Here is a 23,524-nt window from a genome sequence, read left to right on the forward strand (position 1 = left end):
AGGGACAATTTAGAGTGACCAATTAACCTCAGGTGGGAGGAAGCCGGAGTACCCGGAGAGAACCCACGCAGACACGGGGAGAGCATGCAAACTCCACATAGAAAGATCCCAGGTTAGGAAGCGAAGCAGGGACCTTCTTGCTATGAGGCAACGGTGCTAACCACCGCACCACCGTGTCGCCCCATGTCCAGATTAGGTACAAAGAAGTAGAAACAATCTGCTACAAGGATGCATCCTGTTTGAGTCAACAGTGATCGCGAGAATTATTTCTCAGTTGTATGAGTAGTATTGAATTATCTTATGAAGTACTACTGGTCCGTTGTCAGTAACGGCCTTCGTTCCATTGAGAAAACAAAACAATCCATCATATGTATGAATTTTTCTTTGAGATAAAATAAAATAAAGTATCTCTCCATATCTGTTTTATAAGCAGAATGCTTCAACTGGATCCACTTTGGATTAAAAGGTGAAGAACAAAGTAATTGAATGTCAAATTGACTTTTTTCTCTGGTGCTCAGTCTCATTACGATGTGATAGAGGGAATATTGATTAAACGATAAAGTGGGAAGAAACTTTTATTTGCGGCGGAATATAATTAATTACAGAGAGAGAGACAGAGGGAGAGAGAGAGAGACAGTGGGAGAGAGAGAGAGAGAGAGAGAGACAGAGGGGGAGAGAGAGAGACAGTGGGAGAGAGAGAGAGAGAGACAGAGGGGGAGAGAGAGACAGAGGGAGGGAGAGAGAGAGACAGTGGGAATGAGAGAGAGAGGGAGGGAGGGAGAGAGAGAGAGAGAGAGAGAGAGAGAGACAGAGGGAGAGAGTGAGAGACAGTGGGAGAAAGAGAGAGACAGAGGGGGAGAGAGAGGGAGAGGTTTAAAGTCCCTTTTATTAGTCACATTCAGGACTACCAAATCAATACACATGTACATCTGTAGGGAAGAAAAACTTCTAAATCAAACATTTAAATACAACTCATCGTCCTCCCCTACAGAGCACAGCTACCCCCTGCAGTCCATATCCTGCTAAATCCCAGCACATTGTCCGTCATCCGGTAGAAGTCGTACTCCACTCTCAGCCTGGCTCTGAGCAGACCCTTTAGGACCAGGACCGGATCAACACACCCCGCACCACGAGCCTTGTTCTTTCGCATCAGCCAGATGGCCAACTTAGCAGAGCCTGTGAGAAAGTTCATGAGTGTGTGTGTTCAGACCTTTTCTTTGCACTGTATTTCGGGCCGAAAATAAACAAACGAAACGAAAAAGCCCCCCGAGCTCCTGAAACCAACTCCCTAACACCTCAAACAGATCTACCAGCCGAGGACACCGAGCAAATAAATGCTCCAGTGTCTCCGACTGGTTACAGAACGTGCACCCCTCCCTCACGTTTGGATCCAGGTGCGCTCTGTATCTGTTCGTGGCTATTGCACCGTGTACGACCCTCCACTGGAGGTCTGCTGCCCGGCAGCTTGTACAGGGACCGCCAGCTGCCTTTCAGGAAAACCTCGGTCCACCTCGACTCAGTCCCGCCAAGGAGCATTGATTGAGGACCTTGAGGCAGATTTGATAAGCTGCCTTCCTGCCCACGTTCTCGAACCTGTCCAGTTGAGGAGTTGCAAAAGACAGCAGCTGACCTCCTTCCTGCTGATCCCCCACTGCTGGGGTGACTTGCAAAGAGGGAAAACTGTACTGACCCTCCTCGATCCATCACTCACACAGAGTCTGGTGTTGTACAAAGGTTCTCAGGTGTGATGGCAGTGAAGCACAGACCTCATCCACCATCTTCTGAAGGACCCTGGTGGAGGAGATGTTGCTCCTCTCTCTCAGGACCTCCACAGACCCCGCCGTCATCCTCATCAGGTGGCCCAGTTTGGTACAGCCAGCTTCTCTGAGGCCGGCTCGCAGGCTGGTAGACTGCAGTGTCCTGGTCGTGATGAAACTGTTAATAAAAAAAATAAAGGTTCCTCAAAGAGCCACATTCCTGGAGTCTCCTCCGAGACGCATGTGAAGCGTAGTATCCCCCAAGCCTGAAGAACCGAACAGTAAAATGGTGACAGTCCACCAAGGTCCACGGTTTCAGGCTGTAGGAGAAACAGTTGTTTATCGAAGCCCAAGCGTCCAGCCCTCCTCAGCAACAGTCGAGCTGTATCGAGCCAGCCTGGGCCAGAGCTGTACAAAAGTCTCTGAGCAGTTTGGAGTCAGAAAGCAGCAACCTCAGAGTGAAGGTCAATCAGCCCCTGCCCCCCTTCAGCCGCTGCTCGGACCCAGTGCTTACCGGACCAGAAGAAGTCCAACAGGGTCCTTTGGATGTCCTCCACTAGACTCCTCGGTGGTGACAGGACGATGAATTTGTGCCAAAGAGCAGAGGCGACCAGATTATTAGCGACCAGAACTCTTCCCCTATATGACAACTGGGGTAGCAGCCATTTCCATTTAGACAACCACGCGCACACCTTCTCCTTGATTCCCTCCCAGTTTTTTGCCTGAAACCCCTCTGTTCCAAATACACACCCAGTATTTTTAGTCCCTCCTTCCCCCATGGTAGACCCCCAGGTAGGCTTGGCACTGCATGACCCCTCCACGTCCCCAGCAACAAAGCTTCACTTTTTGCCCAGTTCACCTGTGCAGAAGAGGTTCCTTCATACAGTGACAAAGTGGTTTGTCAGCACTGAACATCTGCCTGGCTCGTTTTGAAGATACTGACATCGTCTGCAGAGGCCGATACAGTACGGGAGTGATCTAGGGTAGAGAGGCCTGGTAGTGAGAGACCACTGAGACGATCTCTCAGCCCTGCACAGCAAAGGCTCAATTGCCAGGCTGTAGAGCTGGCCTGAAATAGGACATCCCTGCCTTATTCCCCGGTGTACAGGATCGGCCGACTCAGCCCTGCCTCCATCTTGACCATGCACTGTGCACCACTGTACAGTAACCTTATCCAGGATAAAAACCCATCACCAATACCAAATGCCCTCAGTGCAGAAAATAAAAACGAGTGATCCACCCTGTCAAATGCTTTCTCCTGATCGAGACACACGATGCCAGCATTAATGTTCACATCAGTTCTGCAAATATCAATCACATCTTGAATCAGGAAAATATTGTCAAAGATTGTCCTGTCAGGCACACAGTACGTCTGGTCGAAGTCCACGATTACAGAAATAAAAACCTTTAGCCTGATGTACAAGGCTCTGGAAAGTATGTTGTAGTCTGTACAGAGGAGGCCTCCAGTTCTTTAAAAGCACCAAATCTCCCTTTTTTGGAAGCAGGAAAAGAACTGCTCGTTGACAGGAGACCGGGAGGGAGCCAGATCCAAGACTTTCCAACAGCACATCGTACAAGTCAGGTCCGAGTAACTCCCAAAATTTCTTAAAAAAATCAATAGACAGCCCATCTATCCCAGGTGCCTTTCCGGTTGCCAACTGCTCAACAGCAGCTGTCAACTCCTCCAGAGTCAGCTTACGATCCAGAGCTGCTTTCTCCTCCCCCACTGAGCTGGGAAAGACCCTCCAGGAGCTCGTCCCGACAGTCCCACGCTGCATTGCTCCGCCCTGAAGAGGTCGGTGTAAAACTCCACTGCGTGGCTCCTAATCTCTCCAGGGTCGGTGGTCACTTTGCCTCCTGGAAGCTTGAGGCAGGTCATCAACTTCCTCTGTGCCACGGAACTCTCCAGGTTGAAGAAGAAGGAGCTTCGACCATCCATGTCGTTCAGCTGGAGGAAGCGAGACCTAACGAGGGCTCCCTTCACTCTCTCCTGCAGGAGACAGCTTAACTCCAGCCTCTTCTCATGCAGTAGAGGGCCCATGCTGACATCAGAGTCTCTACGTAGCCCTTCCTCAATCCTCATGATGTCAGCTTCAAGCTCCTGCACTGCAGCTTTAATCTTTGCAGTGGAATGGGAAGTGTACTGCTGGCAGAAGACCCTGATTTGTGCCTTACCAACTTCCCACCACTGCCTCAAAGAAACAAAATCGCCTTTTTTCTTGCTCCATTGTTGCCAAAAGTGTTTAAAGCTTTCACAGAAGAAGTTATCCCGTAGGAGCTTATTATTAAAAGCCCAGCAGGATTTAACCCTTGCACCAGGCGTGCTGACCATGTCTGTGCTGACAAGATGATGGTCAGTGAAGCCAACTGGACTGATGCTGCTGTCTATGAGTCTGGAGTTGAGACTACTGGAGACGGAGATCCTGTCTAGTCTGGCTGCCATCACCCTATTGTTACTAACCTACACCCATGTGTATTGTCTGGATTGTGGATGTTTCACCGTCCATGTGTCTACCAGATCCTGCTGTGTGATAATGCTATTAAGGAATCGAGATGACTGTGGGTGGGGCTCCTCACCTATCCTGTCCATAGAGAAATCCAGTGTACAGTTAAAATCCCCTGCAACAACCAGTTGATCCTGCTGAAGTTTACTAAGCTCCTCCTCCAGTAAGGCAAAAAAGCCACTCTCTCCTGACCTGTATTTGGAGCATATATGTTGATAAAACAAAAAACTGAATTCTTTACTTCGGCTCTGACTATCAGCAGACGACCATTCACCACTTCAGTGGAAGACAACACTACTGCAGACGAAGTAAAAAGAGTTGCTACCCCTGCACTGCAGTTAGTGCCATGGCTGAGGGTGCATGAGCCCTCCCACCAAATTCCCCAATCTACCTCATCTGTTGAAGTGGTGTGTGTTTTCCTGCAGAAACATCACATCCATACTTTTTTGATGGAATATTTCAGAAACTAAAGCTCTTTTACGTGCATCCCCCCCCACCATTGATGTTAAGAGAGCCCAATTTGAGGTGCTGCATGGAGAGGTGAGAGAAGAGGAACAGGCAGTATGAAGCTAGCAGAGACCAGTGGGAATGGAAACACACCCTGTGCTGCATGATCATGTCATTTTTTGATCCGTTGAGAAGTTCTACCAATTTTTGCTTTCCTCAGCGTTGTAATGTGCTTTTTGAGACGGAAGCGCTTCTTCTCGTCCAACAAATCAAAGCCCACCAGTCTTTTGAGTACATTCACAGATTTAATAAATTTATCAGTGTTGCTAAAGTAGTCGCCCACTTTGACCGACCTGTTGAAAGTTGTATCCAAAAAGTTATTTATGTCCTCTAGGGAATAGAGGTCATCCATACTTCTGTTGCTCTCACAGACAGACACATCTGATTCTGAGTCGTACCCCGTGACACATGAAGCCTGGCTATTGAGCCCCGCTCTGCCCATCGTCACTGATGTGATCTCTACCAGAGGAGGTTGCCCCCTCTGTGGGTGGGGGGGTGATTTTCAGTGTCAGCAGCCTGAGAGGTGCTCGTGTTTTCCGTCTCCATCTGCATCTGTTGCTCCTGGCAGGCCCGACGCCCCCACACTCAAAACACCTCAGCTGCCCTGAACTCGCGTACACCATGTAACACCCATCACCGTGCTTCACCCGAAACGACACCTCCAGAGTCTGAGTCGGAGAGTCCAAAAACATGAAGACCTGTCGCCTCAGAGACTGCACATGCTTCAGCTTCGGGTCCCCTACAGCCCAGACTCACCGTCTTAAACCCGCTAGCAAACTTACCGAACCTACAGAGCTCGTTCTCCAACAGGTTGTTCGGGATAAACGGCGGAACACCGGAGACGGTGATCCGCGTGGAGGGTGTTGACAGGGGGGACACCTGGACAAACACGTCCCTGATGAACACCTCACTCTCAATCAGCAGGTGGACATGGCGCTCCTTTGAGGAACACCACCACCGCTTTGTTCATCCACGAGGCAAACAACAGGTTGTCGTGTCCTACCTGATCGCCTAGAGCCAGCAAAACCTCCTCCACGGTAACGTTACCGTCGGGAGGGACGATCCGCACTCCCCGACGGATCGACGGAGGTGGCGTCTCGGAGGACGCCATTCCTCCACAAACCACCGAACCGAATCACTTACCTAAACAACTCTCTCACCACTCACGAGAGGTTCAAACAAGAACTTACCTATAACTTACCTAAAACTTACCTGATCATGCACAAAGAACAGTCGAAGAAACAGTTCGAGAAATCCAAAACACCAGGGACAGAAAACCATTCAAATCTCCGCGCCACTCTCACGCCCGACGCCACCACCGCTCACACACTCACACTCACCGGAAGGGGAGGAGAGAGAGAGAGGGAGAGAGAGGGGGGAGGGAGAGAGAGACAGAGAGAGAGAGGGTGAGAGACAGTGGGAATGAGAGAGGGAGACAGAGAGAGAGAGAGACAGGGGGGAGAGAGACACAGTGGGAGAGAGAGAGACAGAGAGAGAGGGAGAAAGAGAGAGACAGCGGGAGAGAGAGACAGTGGGAGAGAGAGAGAGAGACAGTGGAAGAGAGAGAGAGACAGTGGGAGGGAGAGAGAGGGGGGGGGACAGTGGGAGAGAGAGAGACAGTGGGGGAAAGAGAGACAGAGGGAGAGAGAGACAGTGGGAGAGAGAGGGAGAGAGAGAGACAGAGGGACAGAGAGAGAGAGAGCGACAGAGGGGGAAAGAGAGGGAGAGAGAGAGACAGAGGGAGAGAGAGACGGAGAGAGGTCTCAGAAGCCACCTCTGTGAGCACAGTGATGAGACAACCATGCACGAAATTGTCAGGACCAACATGCAATGATGATTAGCTGGTTTGTAGTCCAGCTGTCGTTTGACAAACTGAATGAGAGAAAACTATCATCATTTGATCATCAAGATCAGACTCTGATGTAACAACTCACAATTGTCAACAAACTATCATCAGATTCATGTCCAGGTCTTAAGAAATAAAAGCACTGGACAGACGGACACTGTGACTGTCCCACCACCACAGTTTGAGACACGTTGACATGCGTGTCACCATGTGATGTGAAGAAGTGCTTTTCTAATGAGTACTTATTTAACTGAGAGTTTATTTGACTCTCTATGTTTAGTTGTCTTTGGCCGCCCTTGTTCCCTTTGTCCCCTGACCCATCTGATCCCCTGTGGGTAGTCCCATGTTCATTGTCAGACCCACTGTTGAAACGCTCACATGTTCTTCGTGGACTTATATTGTCTTACTGCCTCTGTGTTGATAAAAACGGAACTATTGTAATCCAAAAAAATAACTCTTGTCTCTTGGCTGTGATCAGGTTATAGCTCTGTACACTTGTTTACTGAGTACTGTTCGGAGCTGCAGACAGGAAGTTGCAAACAGAACACCTCTTCTATCTCGGGTATCATCCCCTTGAGTTCAGAATTCAAAATGGAATCAGTACACAGTATTCTCTGTCAGCATAAACTGCGTTTTCCTGTTTTGTATCACTCAGGTCTTTTGCTCCTTTTCAATGACTCGTACACACACAACTGTATTCGTTGTCAACAGGAATGTTGTTACGGCGCCGTAGTACATGGAATGCCATGGAATGTGTTGTTTATCAACTACAAACTTGCATATGAGCATCTTTTTTCTGACCTTTGCTACGAGGAAATGGAACGCAGGCAAACTTGGGTTTTCCCTCAGACATGTCCTGATTACCAGTTACACCCTCAGATAACTGGAATGTACTATTAGTTTCATTCCTGTCTGCTAGCAACCTTCCTATTGACCAGCTAACCCGCTCGCTAGCAGCGAGGTTCCAGCATCTTCCTGATGGGACAGTTTACCCCCAACACACCCCTCAACCTACATCCTTTGCTTCTTACATCAGTACATGGAGGCGACATTATAACTGCAGCACTGTTTCTCGCATTCACATGTATTTATACTACACTCCGCTTACTAAATAAGACACTGGGAGTGATCCTACATGAAAGTTTGTGAGTGACTTTGCGAGTTGTTCTTTCTTGTTGAAGTTTGTGCACTTCAGCTCCACTTGGATGCACACACACATACAATTAATACTGCTTACAGTTCAAAACACACACACTTGGAATTAATTAATCACACGCATGAATACCTACAGAACAAATGCTCACACGTCTGTAGACGCACTGACACATCTCTACCACTCCGCTGAAGAACATGAATGCCAGCACACACAAACCACACATACGCAGACAGTACACACATGTTGTACTTCACAGTGATATATCACAGATATACTCTGTGACACTGAAGGAGATCAACAACAGCAGAATGAATGCAGGCATGATGAGGTCAACTCATTACAGAAATGCACATATGAATATCTTCATCTTAACTTCTTAATCCTGTTAATGCTGCATCTTAATTATTTTTATTTATTATCTCTTTTATCTTGGCTGTCACAGTTAACATCAACTTCTTCCTGTGTGTCCTTGCCATTGGGGGTCGAAACCTTTCGTGCCGAAGAGAAACTGACTTTGTTGATGTCCTCCATCCTCAGTCAGTTGATCGTGCCCTGAGGAGTGAGGTAAGGCAGGGTAAATGTGAGGTGATAGCTGGAATTGGTTCATTGCGTGACATCAAAGTGACAAATACAATAACAACTCATCTATGGGCAATGAAATGGAAAACATACGTGTAATATTTGGAATTCATTTTGTTTCTTTTTATTCATTCTCACCCACTTTCACCAGTTGCCTGGAGCTGATCCCAGCTGTCAACAGGTGAAGGTCAGGGTTCAAACTGCACGAGGCACCAGCTCGTCAGGGCCACCTGAAGGACAGCCCTACTTGTTGTGAGCCGACAGTTTAACAACACAGTGTGTCACAGTGTGTCTCCCTTATAAGTATAATTATTGTTCTTGTTATTCTTATTATGACTATAAGGTTTTGTGCATTCATATTTCCAATAATGAAGGGAAAATGGGACAGAATGAACCACATAAAATACAGCTGCTAGGGTGCTTCTGTTGACCAGCTGCATTTCTCTCACACACACACACACACACACACACACACACACACACACACACACACACACACACACACACACACACACACTCTCTCTCTCTCTCGCTGGTTCAGCAGTTTAAATCACTGAAGTGTTTTAGAGCACAGCGAGATGGAGGGTGTCATCAATCACACGCGTACTGACTGACACACACATTTTCAGTGTGTATTTGTGTGTGTGTGTGTGTGTGTAGGGGAGGGGGCCCAACACTCAGGTGAGGTGTAGCATTTTTCCAGTTCATGTTTTATGCACCCTTAGATTGTGCGGTTTTCCATCGTTAGCACTTCTGAATAGAACCCATTTTCACTCACAGTTGTCGTTCACACCAGCTGTAATTAAACCTCTCTTTAATATACCCACTCTCCAGACGGACAGATAGACACATATTAAACTCCACCTTCTTTCCAAGCTTCTGAAGAAAATAGAAGACAAAGAGGTGTGTAATTTTCTAAAGACTTTAAATGCATTCATTCAGGATTATCATAGCGCAGGGTGAAGGTCTTGAAACTGGTTTTCCTTGAACACCCTGAGAAGCCTTTAATGGCAGTGGATACAAAAAGTTTGTTTCCTGAACTAATAGTCTTGGACAGAAAAACAAAATCACTGTAAAAAAAAGTGTGTCACTCTGATATGAACCAGCCCCCGATGCTCGACTTGACTCTCTTCATTTATCCTGTTACCCACCTTGTAATGTCATTGCATCAAGTGCTGCAAGACACAACTTAACTGAATTTATTTACATTGTGATATAACATGTAAAAAGGGCAAAACGAGAGAAAAAAGTCTGATTTTTAATATTACACTTTTCTACCAACAAAATAATTACTAGTGCTGTCAGTCGATTAAAAAAAAATAATTGAATTAATTACAGGATTTTGTAATTAATCGCATTTTAATGTCATATTTGCTAAAGGTCTCCTGATAAAGAATTTGAATTCTAGGATATCAAAAAATTGTAGTGCTTCATAAATGAAATCCAAAAGTAAATGTCAAGCACATCCGCAAACCAGTTAGGCCAGGTGCATTATTCAAAAATGTAATACAAATACAGCAATATAGTTAAAAAAATAAAATTCTGAAATTGGCCTGCCATCAGCAGCAACCCACTTTGTGATTGTATTTGTCAATTTTTCTGTGGATTTGCTCATTCGTTTCCTAAATTCAGCTAGCATGGGTTGGCGGAGCGACCTCCTGGTAGCTGCATTCGCAACGGAGGAACTTGCCTGAAAATGTTTCGCATTTAAATAGTACGTCAGGCTGGAGTTGCTCCAGTGGTAAGAGAACTCCTTTTTGCAAAAACTACATATCACAGCGTTTTTTATTTATCGTCCCGTCTTTGTTCTTTTTGTACATAAACTTGCCGTTCAGTGTCCCGACTGAAGACACACTGTCCTCCTCCTCCTGAGTCTTGTCCATGTCTGTTATTGTTGCCCACTACCTTGTCAATTTGCCGGCGCAGGTGACGTAGCACGGCCGAGAAGACTACGGGTCCTTCAATGGGCCAAACTTCAAATGTGCAAGCATTGGCTCGCCACCTTTGATACTCATAATTAATTGCATTAAATTTTAACGCGTTAAATTGCGGCGTAATTAATTAATTGAATTAACGCATTAAAATGACAGCACTAATAATAACCTTTCAGACCTTTGTGGTTTCCTAATGTAAAGGGACACTTAGTTCAAACTAACTGCAGAAGCCTGGAGGTCGGAAAGTGTATTAAAGTATTTCCTGATAGATGCGGTGAGTGTTCATCGGCTTGCTCCAGTTGACACCGTAACAATCATGATATCATATAACGTGTTATTTTCTACTTTGGTTTTCTCTGATGAAGCTCTGGTTGGAGGGAACCAGGCTGGATGTGGATTTAATGAGAGCGTGGTTTATTTTTTTATTGTTAATGCTTATTATCTCACTTGACACCTTTCTAAAGAACAGCTGTTCTCCGTCACTATGTGTGCGTGTGTGTGTGTGTGTGTTGGATCTGTGGGTCACTGATTATCTTGATGGAAATGTTGTTATTCCGCATATTGTTGTGCTTATTTGTCATGTTGTTATTATTTTTTGCAATTAACAGCTCCATAGCTTTATGATAACAGGCAGGTGTGTGTGTGTGTGTGTGTGTGTGTGTGTGTGTGTGTGTGTGTGTGTGTGTGCCAGTCCTTTTAAATGATCAATGCTGTGGTTGAAGGTCCCGATAAACCTGATTACAGGAGTATGGTTCTGTCATGGTCCAGCTCCATGTGTCCCATTTTGTCGGTCATCTGAAGGGATGGAAACCTCCATGTGTGTCATATCTGTTCCTGGTTGTTCTTTTCTGTTGTTAATGAGCCATACTGTAGATTGCTGTTATTATCATTCTGTTGTTTCTTCAGCTCACACATTTGTAATGAACAGCTGCTCCACGTTGTGGAGTGCTAGCTAACACACACACACACACACACACACACACACACACACACACACACACACACACACACACACACACACACACACACACACACACACCACACACACACACACACACACACACACACACAGGTTTCATGTGCCATGGGGCCATGTTGGGGGACTTACAGGACTGTTCTCATGTCTTGTACTAAAACACATTGTCAAGATGCTTGTCATTTTTAAACATGGACACTTGTGGCTCAGCAGCATCATCTGTGCTTTAACTGGCTTCAGTAGGAATGAATGTGTGTATATCTGAACAGGAAGTGTTGGAAAAGCCATTGCTACCACTATTATTCATTAATGCCCTACTGGTTTAATGATTTATAGTAATATAGAAAAAAGAATTGTTTTTGCCGGGATCCACCCATAAGACACCCATAAGTACATGTTGTATAATGACCTTCATTCATTACACTGTATATCTGAACAGTGTGTGTATGTCCATATGTAAACAGATTCAAGATGAAAATTAATAGTCATTAAAACATTCAAATACCCACAATAACAGTCAAACACACATGTACAGAGCCTGCTGACTCAAACTGAACAACTTCAAACGTCATTCTGGTGATGAGTTTGTGCGACACACACACACACACACACACACACACACACACACACACACACACACACACACACACACACAGACACAGACACACACACACACACACACACGGTATATGAATCAGCAGTCCCATGTATTTATAAAATGCGCATAGATTTGTGTTCAGAGTAGTTGTCATCATGGATTAAGTATTAATAGTAGGTAGTTTTAATATTCGCTTCACGTAGCTCAGTTTTAGACATCTCAGATAGCCCAGATAGCACACGGTTACTTATTCATTTATCATTATTTATTATTATACATTTTTTGGTATTTAAGTTTACATTTCTCTTTCATTTTACACATTCGGACAGCTCAGCCAGATGATTGATGATTGATTGATGATGATTTTTTCAAATTGCACTGTTGATCCAAATTTTACACATTATATATGATGAATAAGGATGTGTCAAATGATTTTGTACAGACAATAACATTCTTATTCACCCCAAAAACTGACCCTTAATTTGCTTAAATTAAGAAATAATTAACTGCAAGAACCCCCCCACACCCCACTCACCCACACACGCACACACACACACACACACACCACACACACACACACACACACACACACACACACACCCTCTCGTGTTCTTGTGAAAGAGCCATAAATGAGACAGGAAGTCAGACTGGAAAGGTGTCATTGTGTCACCTCATCTCCTCTGCTCCCATTTCAATTAACAGATTAATCCTAGTCTGAACAGCTAGAGGACATTTCCCACCATGTGGCCCTGTGCTGCTCTTTTCAACTGCCTTTCATATCAGCACCCACTGTACCTGTATATTCACAGCGCTACGGTACTGCAGCACTTTGTTCCAAATACTTTCACAAACTAGCTCAGTAAGTCACAAACTGATTAAAATCAAGATCTTCTTTTATCTGTCATTTCTCGTTGACATATGACCGTTGACATGGCGTAGACATATGCACAGAGAGACGAACATTCCAATATTCATTAGGAACAGGAATAGACTTTATTGTCATTGCACACAAGCTACAACAAAACTGCATGTGGGGCCACTCTGCACCACAAATAAAAGAATTGGGCTTATAAATATTATTGGGCTTAGAACTCCCAGACACACTTCGGCGTTGCAGATCACTGGTTCTTTCAAGCAGATAATTGTTTGTTTCAGTTCAGTCATGATGCATTTAGACTTCATGTGGAAGCTGTGCTGCTCCTCAGTATTCTGTGGTACTGTTCAAATATTTAACCCACAAATTGGAGCTTCAGTTTATATCACTTTTCTACAGTGAACTATATTTATTTGATCGTGTTTTTTTGTTTTGTTTAAGTCACTTTATTCGCATGTCTATACTTATATATCAGACTTTAATTTTAAAATGAAAACCGACTGATTTTGTTTAGCGGAACTACCAGTAACAGGAACGTTTGTTCAGTGGGGGACAGATAATGCTGCTGCACAGATAGGTGACAGCTTCCGGAACACCAGAGCTCACCAGGTTGACAGCTTCCTTGTATTCCACTGTTAGTTTTTATATTCTCATTAGTGTCTCATTAGTGTTCATCCGTGTTCATGATGGAATTACCAGACGCGTCTGATCCAGGTGAGTTGTCCCTCGGCCTTTACCGTCAGCTCTCAGCTCAGCTTCGCACAAATTAGCTTAGCATTAGCTTCAGGTAGAACACACACCGAAGTGACTTACCTACCAAGGAAACCTTTGTCACCTCTCTCAGCTGCTCTGTAGTCCTGCTGGTATGTCTCCTGTCTAGTCCTGCAAAGGACAGACTCAGTCCTGTGAGTAGGACAGCCGTTCTGCCTCAGTGGAGACTGTCCAACAGTGCAACCGGAAATAGTGTCCTCCCCAGTGAACATTGAGCAGGTGCGTCTCAATAAATTAGACTATCATCAAAAAGTTGATTTGTCAGTATTTGTCAGTTTTTTTCAGTAAATCAATTCTTAAAGTGAAACAAATCGTTACATATTCAGCCCACACAAACGGATATTTTGAGTGTTTCCTTTCACTGTGATGATTTACAGTAAGTAAACACCCAACATTCAGTATCTCAGAAAATAAAATCATGACAATGTAAAGGGTCATAAACATTTGAAATATATTTATACTTTTGGAAGTGATTTACTGAATATGATGTTTACAGTCACCGAACTGCTCTGGTACATTTTTTGTTGAACCACAATAAGTTAGAATATCATCAGTTTTTTTTTTGTCACTAAATCAGTTCAAAAAGTGAAAACGTTTTTTATAAATATATTCATCGTGCACAGACACATATATTTCATGTGTTTATTTCTTTTCATTTGGATAATGATAATTTTAAGATGCTGACTTTTGGGTTTTCATCTGCTGTAAGTTATAACAGTCAAAATGAAAGGATAAAGACTCTTGAACTCTGTCTGTGAGTGATAAACCTTTATGTTAAGATGTGTTTCATTTTTTGAATTGATGTAATGAAAAAAAAAGGTTGGTGATGTTCTCATTTATTGAGATGCACCTGTGTATGTACAGCTTCTGTTTAGATGTTAATACATTCATGCATCTTCTCTATTTATTTCATATTTTGGACTGTACTCCTGGTCAAAAGTTTCAGAACACCCCAACTTTTCCAGAGTTTTACTGAAAATTCTGTCTCAATGTACTCTATTAAAGCATAGAAGAAATTAACAATTGAAGTTAAAGAAAACATTGAATCAATTTAGAAACCACAATGTATTCTAAACTGTTGACTCATCAGAGTTAGCCACCTTTGACAGATCTAACAGCTGAACACACTCGGGGCCTTCTTTGTACAATGGAAATCAAATCTTCTTCAGAAAGTTTTTTGCAACTCTATAGCAGAAATTCCCATAACTGTGTAGCACGTGCAGGTTACTTTGCTTTCACTCTCCTGTCCAGTTCGTCCCAAACCAGCTCCATGGGGTTGAAGTCTGGACACTCCATGTTTTCAATCTTACCATCTCGTTCTTTTTTCTTCAGGTAGTTCTGACTTAGCTTGGACGTATGTTTTGGGTCAATATCCTGCTGTAGGATGAAGCCCTGACCAACTACCGTAGGTCCATCCTAGAGGGTACTGCATGGTGCCGCAGAATGCTGTGGAAGACGTTTTGGTTCAGTGTGCCTTTCACTCTGTACTAGTCACGGACCGGTGATCCTGTGGATGAGGAACCATCCTTTCACCTACTCAACAGCGTACAAAAAATCCTAGGGGATGAACGGAAGATTTCAAAGTTCATCACTCCATAAAACCCTCTCCCATTCTTCAGTAGTCCATTGGTGGCCATAAAACACCGCCACTGGCATTCTGTCCTTAGTTTAGTTTAGTTTCAGAGTACACTGAGATATTAAACTACATAATTTTCAATACAATTCTGGAAAAGTAGTGTGTTCTTTTCTCGTTTTCACACTGATCAGGAGAAGCTCATGTACAAATGACAATGAAGGCGTATTCTGTTCTATTCATATACTATTTTACTATATGCCCTTAAATGTACTGTATGTACTGTTCTGTCATGGCAGCCCAGGGATGTGTGACGCAGCAGAGACGGACCTGTACGCTGTCCCTCGGCGCCAGCCCCTCAGACTCAGCCCAGCAGCTTAGGAGCAGATATCAGAAACTGGCCTTAGAGGTTGTAGTTGTGTATAAATACTGGCTGTACAAGTACATAACAGATGTAGACACTGATACTGTATTGTGGCAATGCACAATAACAGCTATCTCGTGTGTGTGTGTGTGTGTGTGTGTGTGTGTGTGTGTGTGTGTGTGTGTGTGTGTGTGTGTGTGTGTGTGTGTGTGTGTGTGTGTGTGTGTGTGTGTGTGTGTGTGTGTGTGTGTGTGTGTGTGTGTGTGTGTGTGTGTGTGTGTGTGTGTGTGTGTGTGTGAGAATAGTACCACCCAGACCGTGTGAGACATGGGTGCCCTGCGAAGGCAGAGTCGGCTGTGAGGATGTTTGTCCAAGTGGATGCAGCCTGGAAGCTCCTGAGTGATGAGAACACGAGGAGACAGTATGACCAGCAGAGGAGAGGTAACCACTTGTCTAGAGCTGCACCTCAGTCAGACGATTACGTTATTGTTTAACGTGTGCTGAACAGACTCACAGTGAAAGACATCATCTTGTTGTCAGAGCTGGAAGTCAGTGGCCGTCTGCCATGATCACAGCCGCTGGATTTTATTGATTGTATTTTTGGCTGTGAAGAAGAAGAGATGGAGATCTCTGATCGTTATACGAAAAAACATTGTTACTTTATTAGCAAGTATCTCTCACACAGTGTAACACACTAATACACACACCAAAGTTTAGTACTAATTATTAATGGTTGAATGTCATTATCACTGTGAGACAGAGACGCTTGATAATGACTGTGTGAACATCAAAAACAGTGTGAACATCTGTCTGTCTCCATCCCTCTGTCTGTCATCATTCTACCTGTCTAACATCATCCATCCATCTGTCCGTCCATCCATCCCTCTGTCTGTGTCATCATTCTACCTGTCTAACATCATCCATCCATCCAGCCATCCATCCCTCTCTGTCTGTGTCCGTCATTCTGCCTGTCTAACATCCCTCCCTCCATCCATCCCTCCCTCCCTCCCTCCCTCCCTCTGTCTGTCGATCCATCCTTCTCTCTGTCCACACTGTGCTGCTGGATTGTCTTGCTGAAGTTTTCAAGTTGTCCTGACAAACATGTCGACCTGAAGGACGTTGCTGACTGAAGTGTTGTATTTGTTTTAAACAAATTAAAATTTAATTTGAATTACATTTCAACTTAATTAATTGACAATTTTTTCTGAAATTTGTTTTAGTATTTTGTATGCAATTTTTTTACGACAGAGATATGTAGTGTAACAGCAGAGAGGTAAAACATAATGAGAGATGTAACCTAACAGGACAAGAGACGTGTTGTGTAAAATAAGAGGTGTTCGGTCATGTTTAAACTGAGTTTTGAACGGAACCACAGAGAGGTCAGTGAATGGTCAGGTTATGTTTCATGAACAGACAGGGGAGTTAGTCACATGGTCACAGTGTTTGACGCCCTCCTCAGTAGATGCTTCCCTCCTGTTTCAGCTCGGGAACTGAAACAGGATTGGCCAGTTGATGCTACTATCTCTCTGGAGGACATGTCCTGGGATCAGAGTAAGTACGAAACACTAAAACACACCCTGACGTACTGACTGTGTGTGTGTCAGATACCTGTTCACACTCTGAATGTGTTGCTCAGGATCTGAGGACACACAAATGGACAGAAGAAACGTGATCACTCTGAGTGCTTAGACCAGTTCTGAGACTGTTGGATAATCCTCCTAATCCTTCCCTGAATGTCACATATGTGTGTTGATGTGATACGGGCTCAAACTCATGCTAACAGACATTGGCATCAATCAGTTGACAGCACAGAGCTGGTGCAGGTACATGGTACACTAGTCCTCACATCCAGCTGCAGAAACAAGGTTTTCAAAGCCTCTTCAGGTTCTTCAGGACTTCACTCAAACCTCCTGATATTTTTTAAGGAGCCCTGAATTGTCTGAACCATAACACCTGAGACAGATTCAACTCTTCTTCTACTTCTGATGTGTTTCACGTTGAATCATGTCCTGTGTTTGTTTGCAGGTGATAGCATGTACACATACGCCTGTCGCTGTGGGGGACAGTTCAGTGTGTCTGAAGAGGATGTGGAGGAGGCAACGCAGAGGAGGCGAGAGGAGGAGGACACAGAGGAGAGGCACCATGTGGTCGTCGGCTGCGACACGTGTTCGCTCACTGTGTTCATCACACGTCCGTTGCATCGGGACACTCACACATGATATTTGGTAGATATCTGTACAGATGTATGTGTGTTGGAGGAAGTGTAACACCGGCTTTAAACTGGAGGCGTCTCCAACCAGACCGCTCGGACCAGAAGTCACACACAATACGACACAGTGGATCTGGTCCATTTTACAAATATGCACTCCGGCTTGTGTGGCAGTACTTTAATGCTTGTAGTTCATCTTTACACACAGTTTGTCGTTACTCTCGTCCCACCTCGTAGTCCAGCGCAGCCGTGGTGACGCACGCACACGCACACACACCACACACACGCACACACACACACACACACACACACACACACACACACACACACACACATACGCACACAAGAAATGTGTTAGTGTTTATGTAACATGCATTCATGCAGTGTTGATTTCACTGCACATTGTACAGTGTATACTGGTGTACATGACAAATAAAAGCTCATCTATACCCAATGTGTAGGTGTAGTCTGTAAATCTCGTCAACCTCTTCTCTGCATATCGCTGATAGATTTACGTTGTTATAGCGGTCACCTGTTTGTGTTCGTCTACCTGAGGACATTCAGAGAACAGAAAAGTAGGAATATTCTGCAGCCAGTAGGTTCATGTAAAACCTGAATACACTCATTCTACATCAACAACATCAATGCTTGTGTTTGGTATGAAAACCACACTGACTAACTTTATAAGCTGAGAAAAAAGATTTTCTGAAAAAAAGGGGGGTTTGATCATTTTTTTGGGAAAGTTTTTTTGTTGTTTTTCCCCAAATAAGACATGAGTGTTGTCACTGTTGGTCCTCTGAGCTGAGGTGTCCCTCTGAGAGCTGAGCACTGAGGTAGTGAGGGGGGGCGTCTGCACTCTGGGGTCCTCACTGCATGTCTCAACCTGCCTGCTCCCTGACGTGATGTTATTCATCATATGTGACGCCCGCCCCTCCACATCACACACACACACAAACACAGTATTCAGGTGTGAGGTAGCACGATGAGTAACAGTATTGTACCATACATTTATGTTACAGTTACTAAAAAAAACATTCTCAGGGTAGGCATAACAGGCATAAACTCATTTTTCAAACAAAACACTTTTGTTGAAAACTTGAACACAGTTCATGTAATTTGTGAGACACACACACTCTTTTGCTGTAAACATATTCTCAGTCACTAAACACTTTCCACCGTGTGACACCGACAACACCATTCATACATCTTCAATACATCTGTCATCTATTACACACTAACTCACATTGATTACACTTATGGCGAATGAGGAACCAGTATAAGCCAGCTCGGAGTACTGGTTGTTAAAGTTTGCACTACTGACTGAAACAATTTGAGAGGGTAAAAGGTGGTTGTGAAGAAGATTCTGATGAAATACGAGCGACTGATTGAACACGTTCTTGTCCATGTGACAATGAAGGAAGAAGGACTACATGTGCTGCCCCACCTCGCAGTGGGAGCATTGCCTCTTTCAGCACTTCAGACCACTGACTGCTGAACGGAGTGCAGCAGTTCTCAAGTCAGGATCTCGCTTCAATGCTTCGTAGGTGGAAGCATCGCTGAGGAGGCCAGTGACAACACAACTGTGCATCTTCCTTTGTCCACCGGAAGGAAGGTGATGTCCTGATCTTTTTGCAAGGAGCCTTTCTTTCCTTACTGGACAAGTTGGAAGGAGGTGGTTTCCCACCAGCTGGTGCTGCTGAGACCTTGAGTCTGAATTGTTTTGCCTCTGAGTTTGACAGTTGGTTGTTTTTAATGGCTGATGCAATTGCTGTGATGATGTTGACCACCGGAACCTGTCGGGTTGTGAGTGCAAAATGAAGTCCTTTGGCTCACACATCTCTTTCTGGCTGAGAGAGATTCCTGTCCGATAGATTCTTGAGCCATTTCTGTGATTTTAATTCAGACAGGATTCAAACGATAACAGCAGCTAAGTAGTAGTAGTAGTAGTAATAAGCGGTACAGTGGTAGTTGTGGTAGTAATAAGCAGTATACATTACAGTAGTTGTTACAGTAGTAATAAGCAGTATGAACCCCACCTCATGTGGACAAATGGACACTGAAAACACGTCGTGTAGTCAAACTATAAGCTCTGACCCTACAAATTATCTGGTGACCCTGCAGGGGTCCCCACCCCCGGGTTGAGAACCGGTGCCCTAAATGACAGAGCTATTGTCGTCTCAGCGGGACAGAGACAGACACACAAAGAGATAAAGACTCGTAATGACTCCGCTCTCGCTGGTCACTCAGCCTGCAAAGGTCACAGCTGACAGACGATCATCTTTGCCCCTCCAGCCCATAGCTGCTCTCTGCTCTGAGCCCAGGAGGCTGAGGGGGTGGGGGGTGGAGGGGAGAGGACTGGAGGAAAGGTGGAGTGAGGGGGAGAAGAAAGGTGAAGACAGTATAAAAGGAAGGACGCATGAAGATGAGGAAGAAGGTGGAGGGTGGAGGAGAACAAACATGGAGCGAGGGAACAAAGCTGGATGGGGGAGGAGAGGACAGAAAAACTTTGATGGGGGTCATGTATGGTCTGACCTCTCCGTCACAATCAGCTGCAGCGGTCAGAGGGGCTGAGATGCTGTAAACTGGGGGACAAGTGTGTGTGTGTGTGTGTGTGCGTGTGTTGGGGGCAGGAGGAGTTGCGGGGTTGGAGGGGTGACAGCTGATGTTTAAATGAGGGGGTGGTAGAATATTGATGTGACAGACACAAAGACGTGCTGAGATGTGCAGGGACATAAAATCCCTTTCACCAACACACCACCTGCAATTATGGAGCTTTAGATCATTTTCTATCAACCCCCCCCAACCCCCTGACCACCACCACCCACCCTATCAGGATACAGTAATACCTCATCATCAGTGTCAGAGCATCCACTCTCTGTATCAGTACATGTGAGCAGTTAGTCGAAAGACAGCTTCAGCTCCCATTGATCGCCGTCACTGCCGTTCTTGGTTGGAACCAGACCCCCGCAGGGAGCCCCCCCCCCCCCCCCACACACACACTCTATCATCCCTACTCCCATCACTACTGTCTGAATGAACATTGAATTCTTTTGTCTTTGTTTTGTCTTTGAGCAGGGTAACAAAGAAATAACATTTTTTACAGAATGTGGATACATTTGGTGATATTTTGAATTCTGGAACTCCTATTAGAGGTATATTAAAGGTATGTCTGACAATTTATATTTTATTATTTTGAGCTTTGATCAATTTGTCCTCAAGGTGGCTTTAAAATTAAACATGAATATTATAACATGACACCACCAATTTTATTGTAGCTTTATATATAAAATAGTAAAGTAAGTAAAAGAAAGTAAAATCTGACAGTAAACTAGGAAAAAAAGGGATTCTTTTTTGATACATCTTTCCAAATTCTAATTAAGCAAGATTGCCAGGGCCTGGAATAAACTTCTGACCTGGGCCTCCTTAAATCTAAACTGAAAACTTGGCTTTTAACACTCAGAAGTGTGATGACATGTTTTCATTAGTTTTATTTCTTTTACTTATTTTAAACGTTTTACTCATTTTATTTTTTGTGATTTGTGATTTGTGATAGAAGAGTTTCAGCTAAGGTGAAGGGAAAGGTTTACAGGACTGTGGTTAGACCAGCTATGATGTATGGTTTAGAGACACTAGCGATAGGCAGAAGACAGGAGGCAGAGCTGGAGGTGGCAGAGTTAAAGATGCTGAGATTCTCTTTAGGAGTGACCAGGATGGACAGGATTAGGAATGAGGTCATCAGAGGGACAACACAGACAGGAAGGTTAGGAGAAAAAGATAGAGAGGCTAGATTGAGATGGTTTGGACATGTGTGGGACAGTGGATACATTGGTAGGAGAATGTTAGAGATGGAGTTGGAGGTAGGAGACAGAGAGGAAGGTCAAAGAGGAGGTTTATAGATGCAGTGAGGGAGGACATGGAGGTAGTTGGAGTCAGAGTAGAGGATACAGAGAACAGGGAAAGATGGAAATTGATGATTCGCTGTGGCAACCCCTGAAGAGGGACAAGCTGAAAGGAGAAGAAGAAGAAACGTTTTACTCATTTTATTTCTATTTTATTATTCTCACTTTTTTTATCTCCTTTTTTGCTTTTTATATTTAATGCACTTTGGTACACCATAAAGGTTATTGTAAAGGGCTGTTCAATAAAGAACCAAAGAGGGAATGTTTCACTATGCTTAGTGCTATTATTGGTCTCTGCATCACTGAAGTGTCAAGAATGAGAGTTAACACACCTGTAATATTGCAAAGAATCAAAAAATAACAAACAACAAATCAAACAATCCTGTTGAGGGGGCAAGCTGCTCTCAACACCTCGTGCTAATGTGTTTTACTCCATTTAAATTTCTTATGTATAGGTTGTTGTTGTTGTTGTAGATTATCTTTATTACTTGCCTACTTAGATTTCTGCTACACAATGATTATATCTATTTATTTATCATTATCATTATTTATATTATATTTTCTGTCCTCAAAATACTCTGCTGCATATTTTTATAATGACTCTTTGTTGCTGATACACCGTAAATCTCCCCCCTATGAATCTTTTCTTATGGTATTATTATTCTTATTTTACCTTGTCTTCAGTCATCTGTCAGGACTTCTTTTCCCTTCTTTTCACTGTGCGAACTGATGAACATGAAGGCAGCAGCATGTACCTGTACCTGTACCGGTGTGTGTGTGTGTGTGTGTGTGTGTGTGTGTGTGTGTGTGTGTGTGTGTGTGTGTGTGTGTGTGTGTCAGTGTGACCAGCGGAGAGGAGAGGGTGTTGGTGTTAATAAGAAGTCATGCCCCATTGGGTGCTGACTAATTGGCTGTGGCAGACGTGCCTCAGAGAGTCTCAGACCTTGTCGACTCATTAGTGTTGTTAGCTTGTTATTAGGTTAAAGCTTTTCTTGGTCCTCAGCGTGATGAAGGAGCGAGAAAACAATCTGTCCATTTCATCTCACCTGTTAGCGTCAAGACATCCTTCTAATGGCTGCAGGGAGCGCCAAGGGCCACTGAGGGCCGCTGAGGGCCGCTGAGGGGCCGCTGAGGGCCGCTGAGGGCCGCTGAGGGCCGCTGAGGGCCGCTGAGGGCCGCTGAGGGCCGCTGAGAGGAATGAGGGGATGAGTCAGGCTGAAACATGTAACCAAAGTACATTCTTCTGGTTTTATTGTCGTCTATGCGTCCAAAGCATCTATTTTTTTTTCTATTCTATATTCTCATTCTTTTCTATTCAGTGCATCCAAAGCACCTTTTTCTCTTCTATTCAAAACATATTGCTTTTGTTTGCTGTTCGGTTTCTTCTTTTAATCCATTGAAAAACAAGGTGTTCCGTGTTTCAAACCTTATTAGAAACGCTTGCATTCCCCTCTTACAAACTGCTGAAATAACAACTTTATTTATATAGTGCTAAGAACAAGTTACAAAGTTCTGAAATAAAATGAAACGATAATAATAATCAGAAGTAAGAGAGAAAGATCAGTTCATTAGACAAAGGAACAGTAAAAGTCCCATCTGTAAAACAGGTTATGAAACAGCTTATGTGTTATGTGTGTTACCTGATACAATGTCACTAACTCTCTTACAAACCCTGCTAGAATCTCTGACACAAACTCATTTACAATCTGTTACAATGTCTGTTTCAAACTCTGTTACAATCTCGGTTATAACGTATTTCTTTCTGTTACATTCTAGAACACAATTTGAAATTTTTTTCTCCAGTTGATTTACATCAGGGGTCACCAACCTGTTTGAAAGTGTCGAGTTGTCCAAAGAGCTAACAGTTTGACACGCACCTCTGAAAATAACAAAATGGTCATGGTTTAACTTTAATTAGCATCATGAAGCATCATCAACAGTGACTGATAATAGAAATACTAAAGTTTCCCCATGAAT

General features: G+C 44.1%; 1 protein-coding gene across 1 annotated transcript; it reads left to right on the top strand.

The window, feature by feature from the left end:
• Positions 1-15,367: 15,367 nt before the first annotated feature.
• Positions 15,368-17,629, top strand: LOC144739005 (dnaJ homolog subfamily C member 24-like; the record flags this gene model as incomplete). The annotated part of the gene is made up of 4 exons (XM_078622016.1): positions 15,368-15,484; positions 15,784-15,880; positions 16,922-16,990; positions 17,465-17,629. Coding segments are annotated over exons 1-4 (448 nt in total), but the record flags the coding sequence as incomplete, so codon positions are not given.
• Between the last annotated feature and the right edge of the window lie 5,895 nt (positions 17,630-23,524).

The sequence above is a fragment of the Lampetra planeri genome, unplaced genomic scaffold, assembly GCF_965212315.1.
Source record: "Lampetra planeri unplaced genomic scaffold, kcLamPlan1.2.h2 scaffold_1255, whole genome shotgun sequence".
NCBI lineage: Eukaryota > Metazoa > Chordata > Hyperoartia > Petromyzontiformes > Petromyzontidae > Lampetra > Lampetra planeri.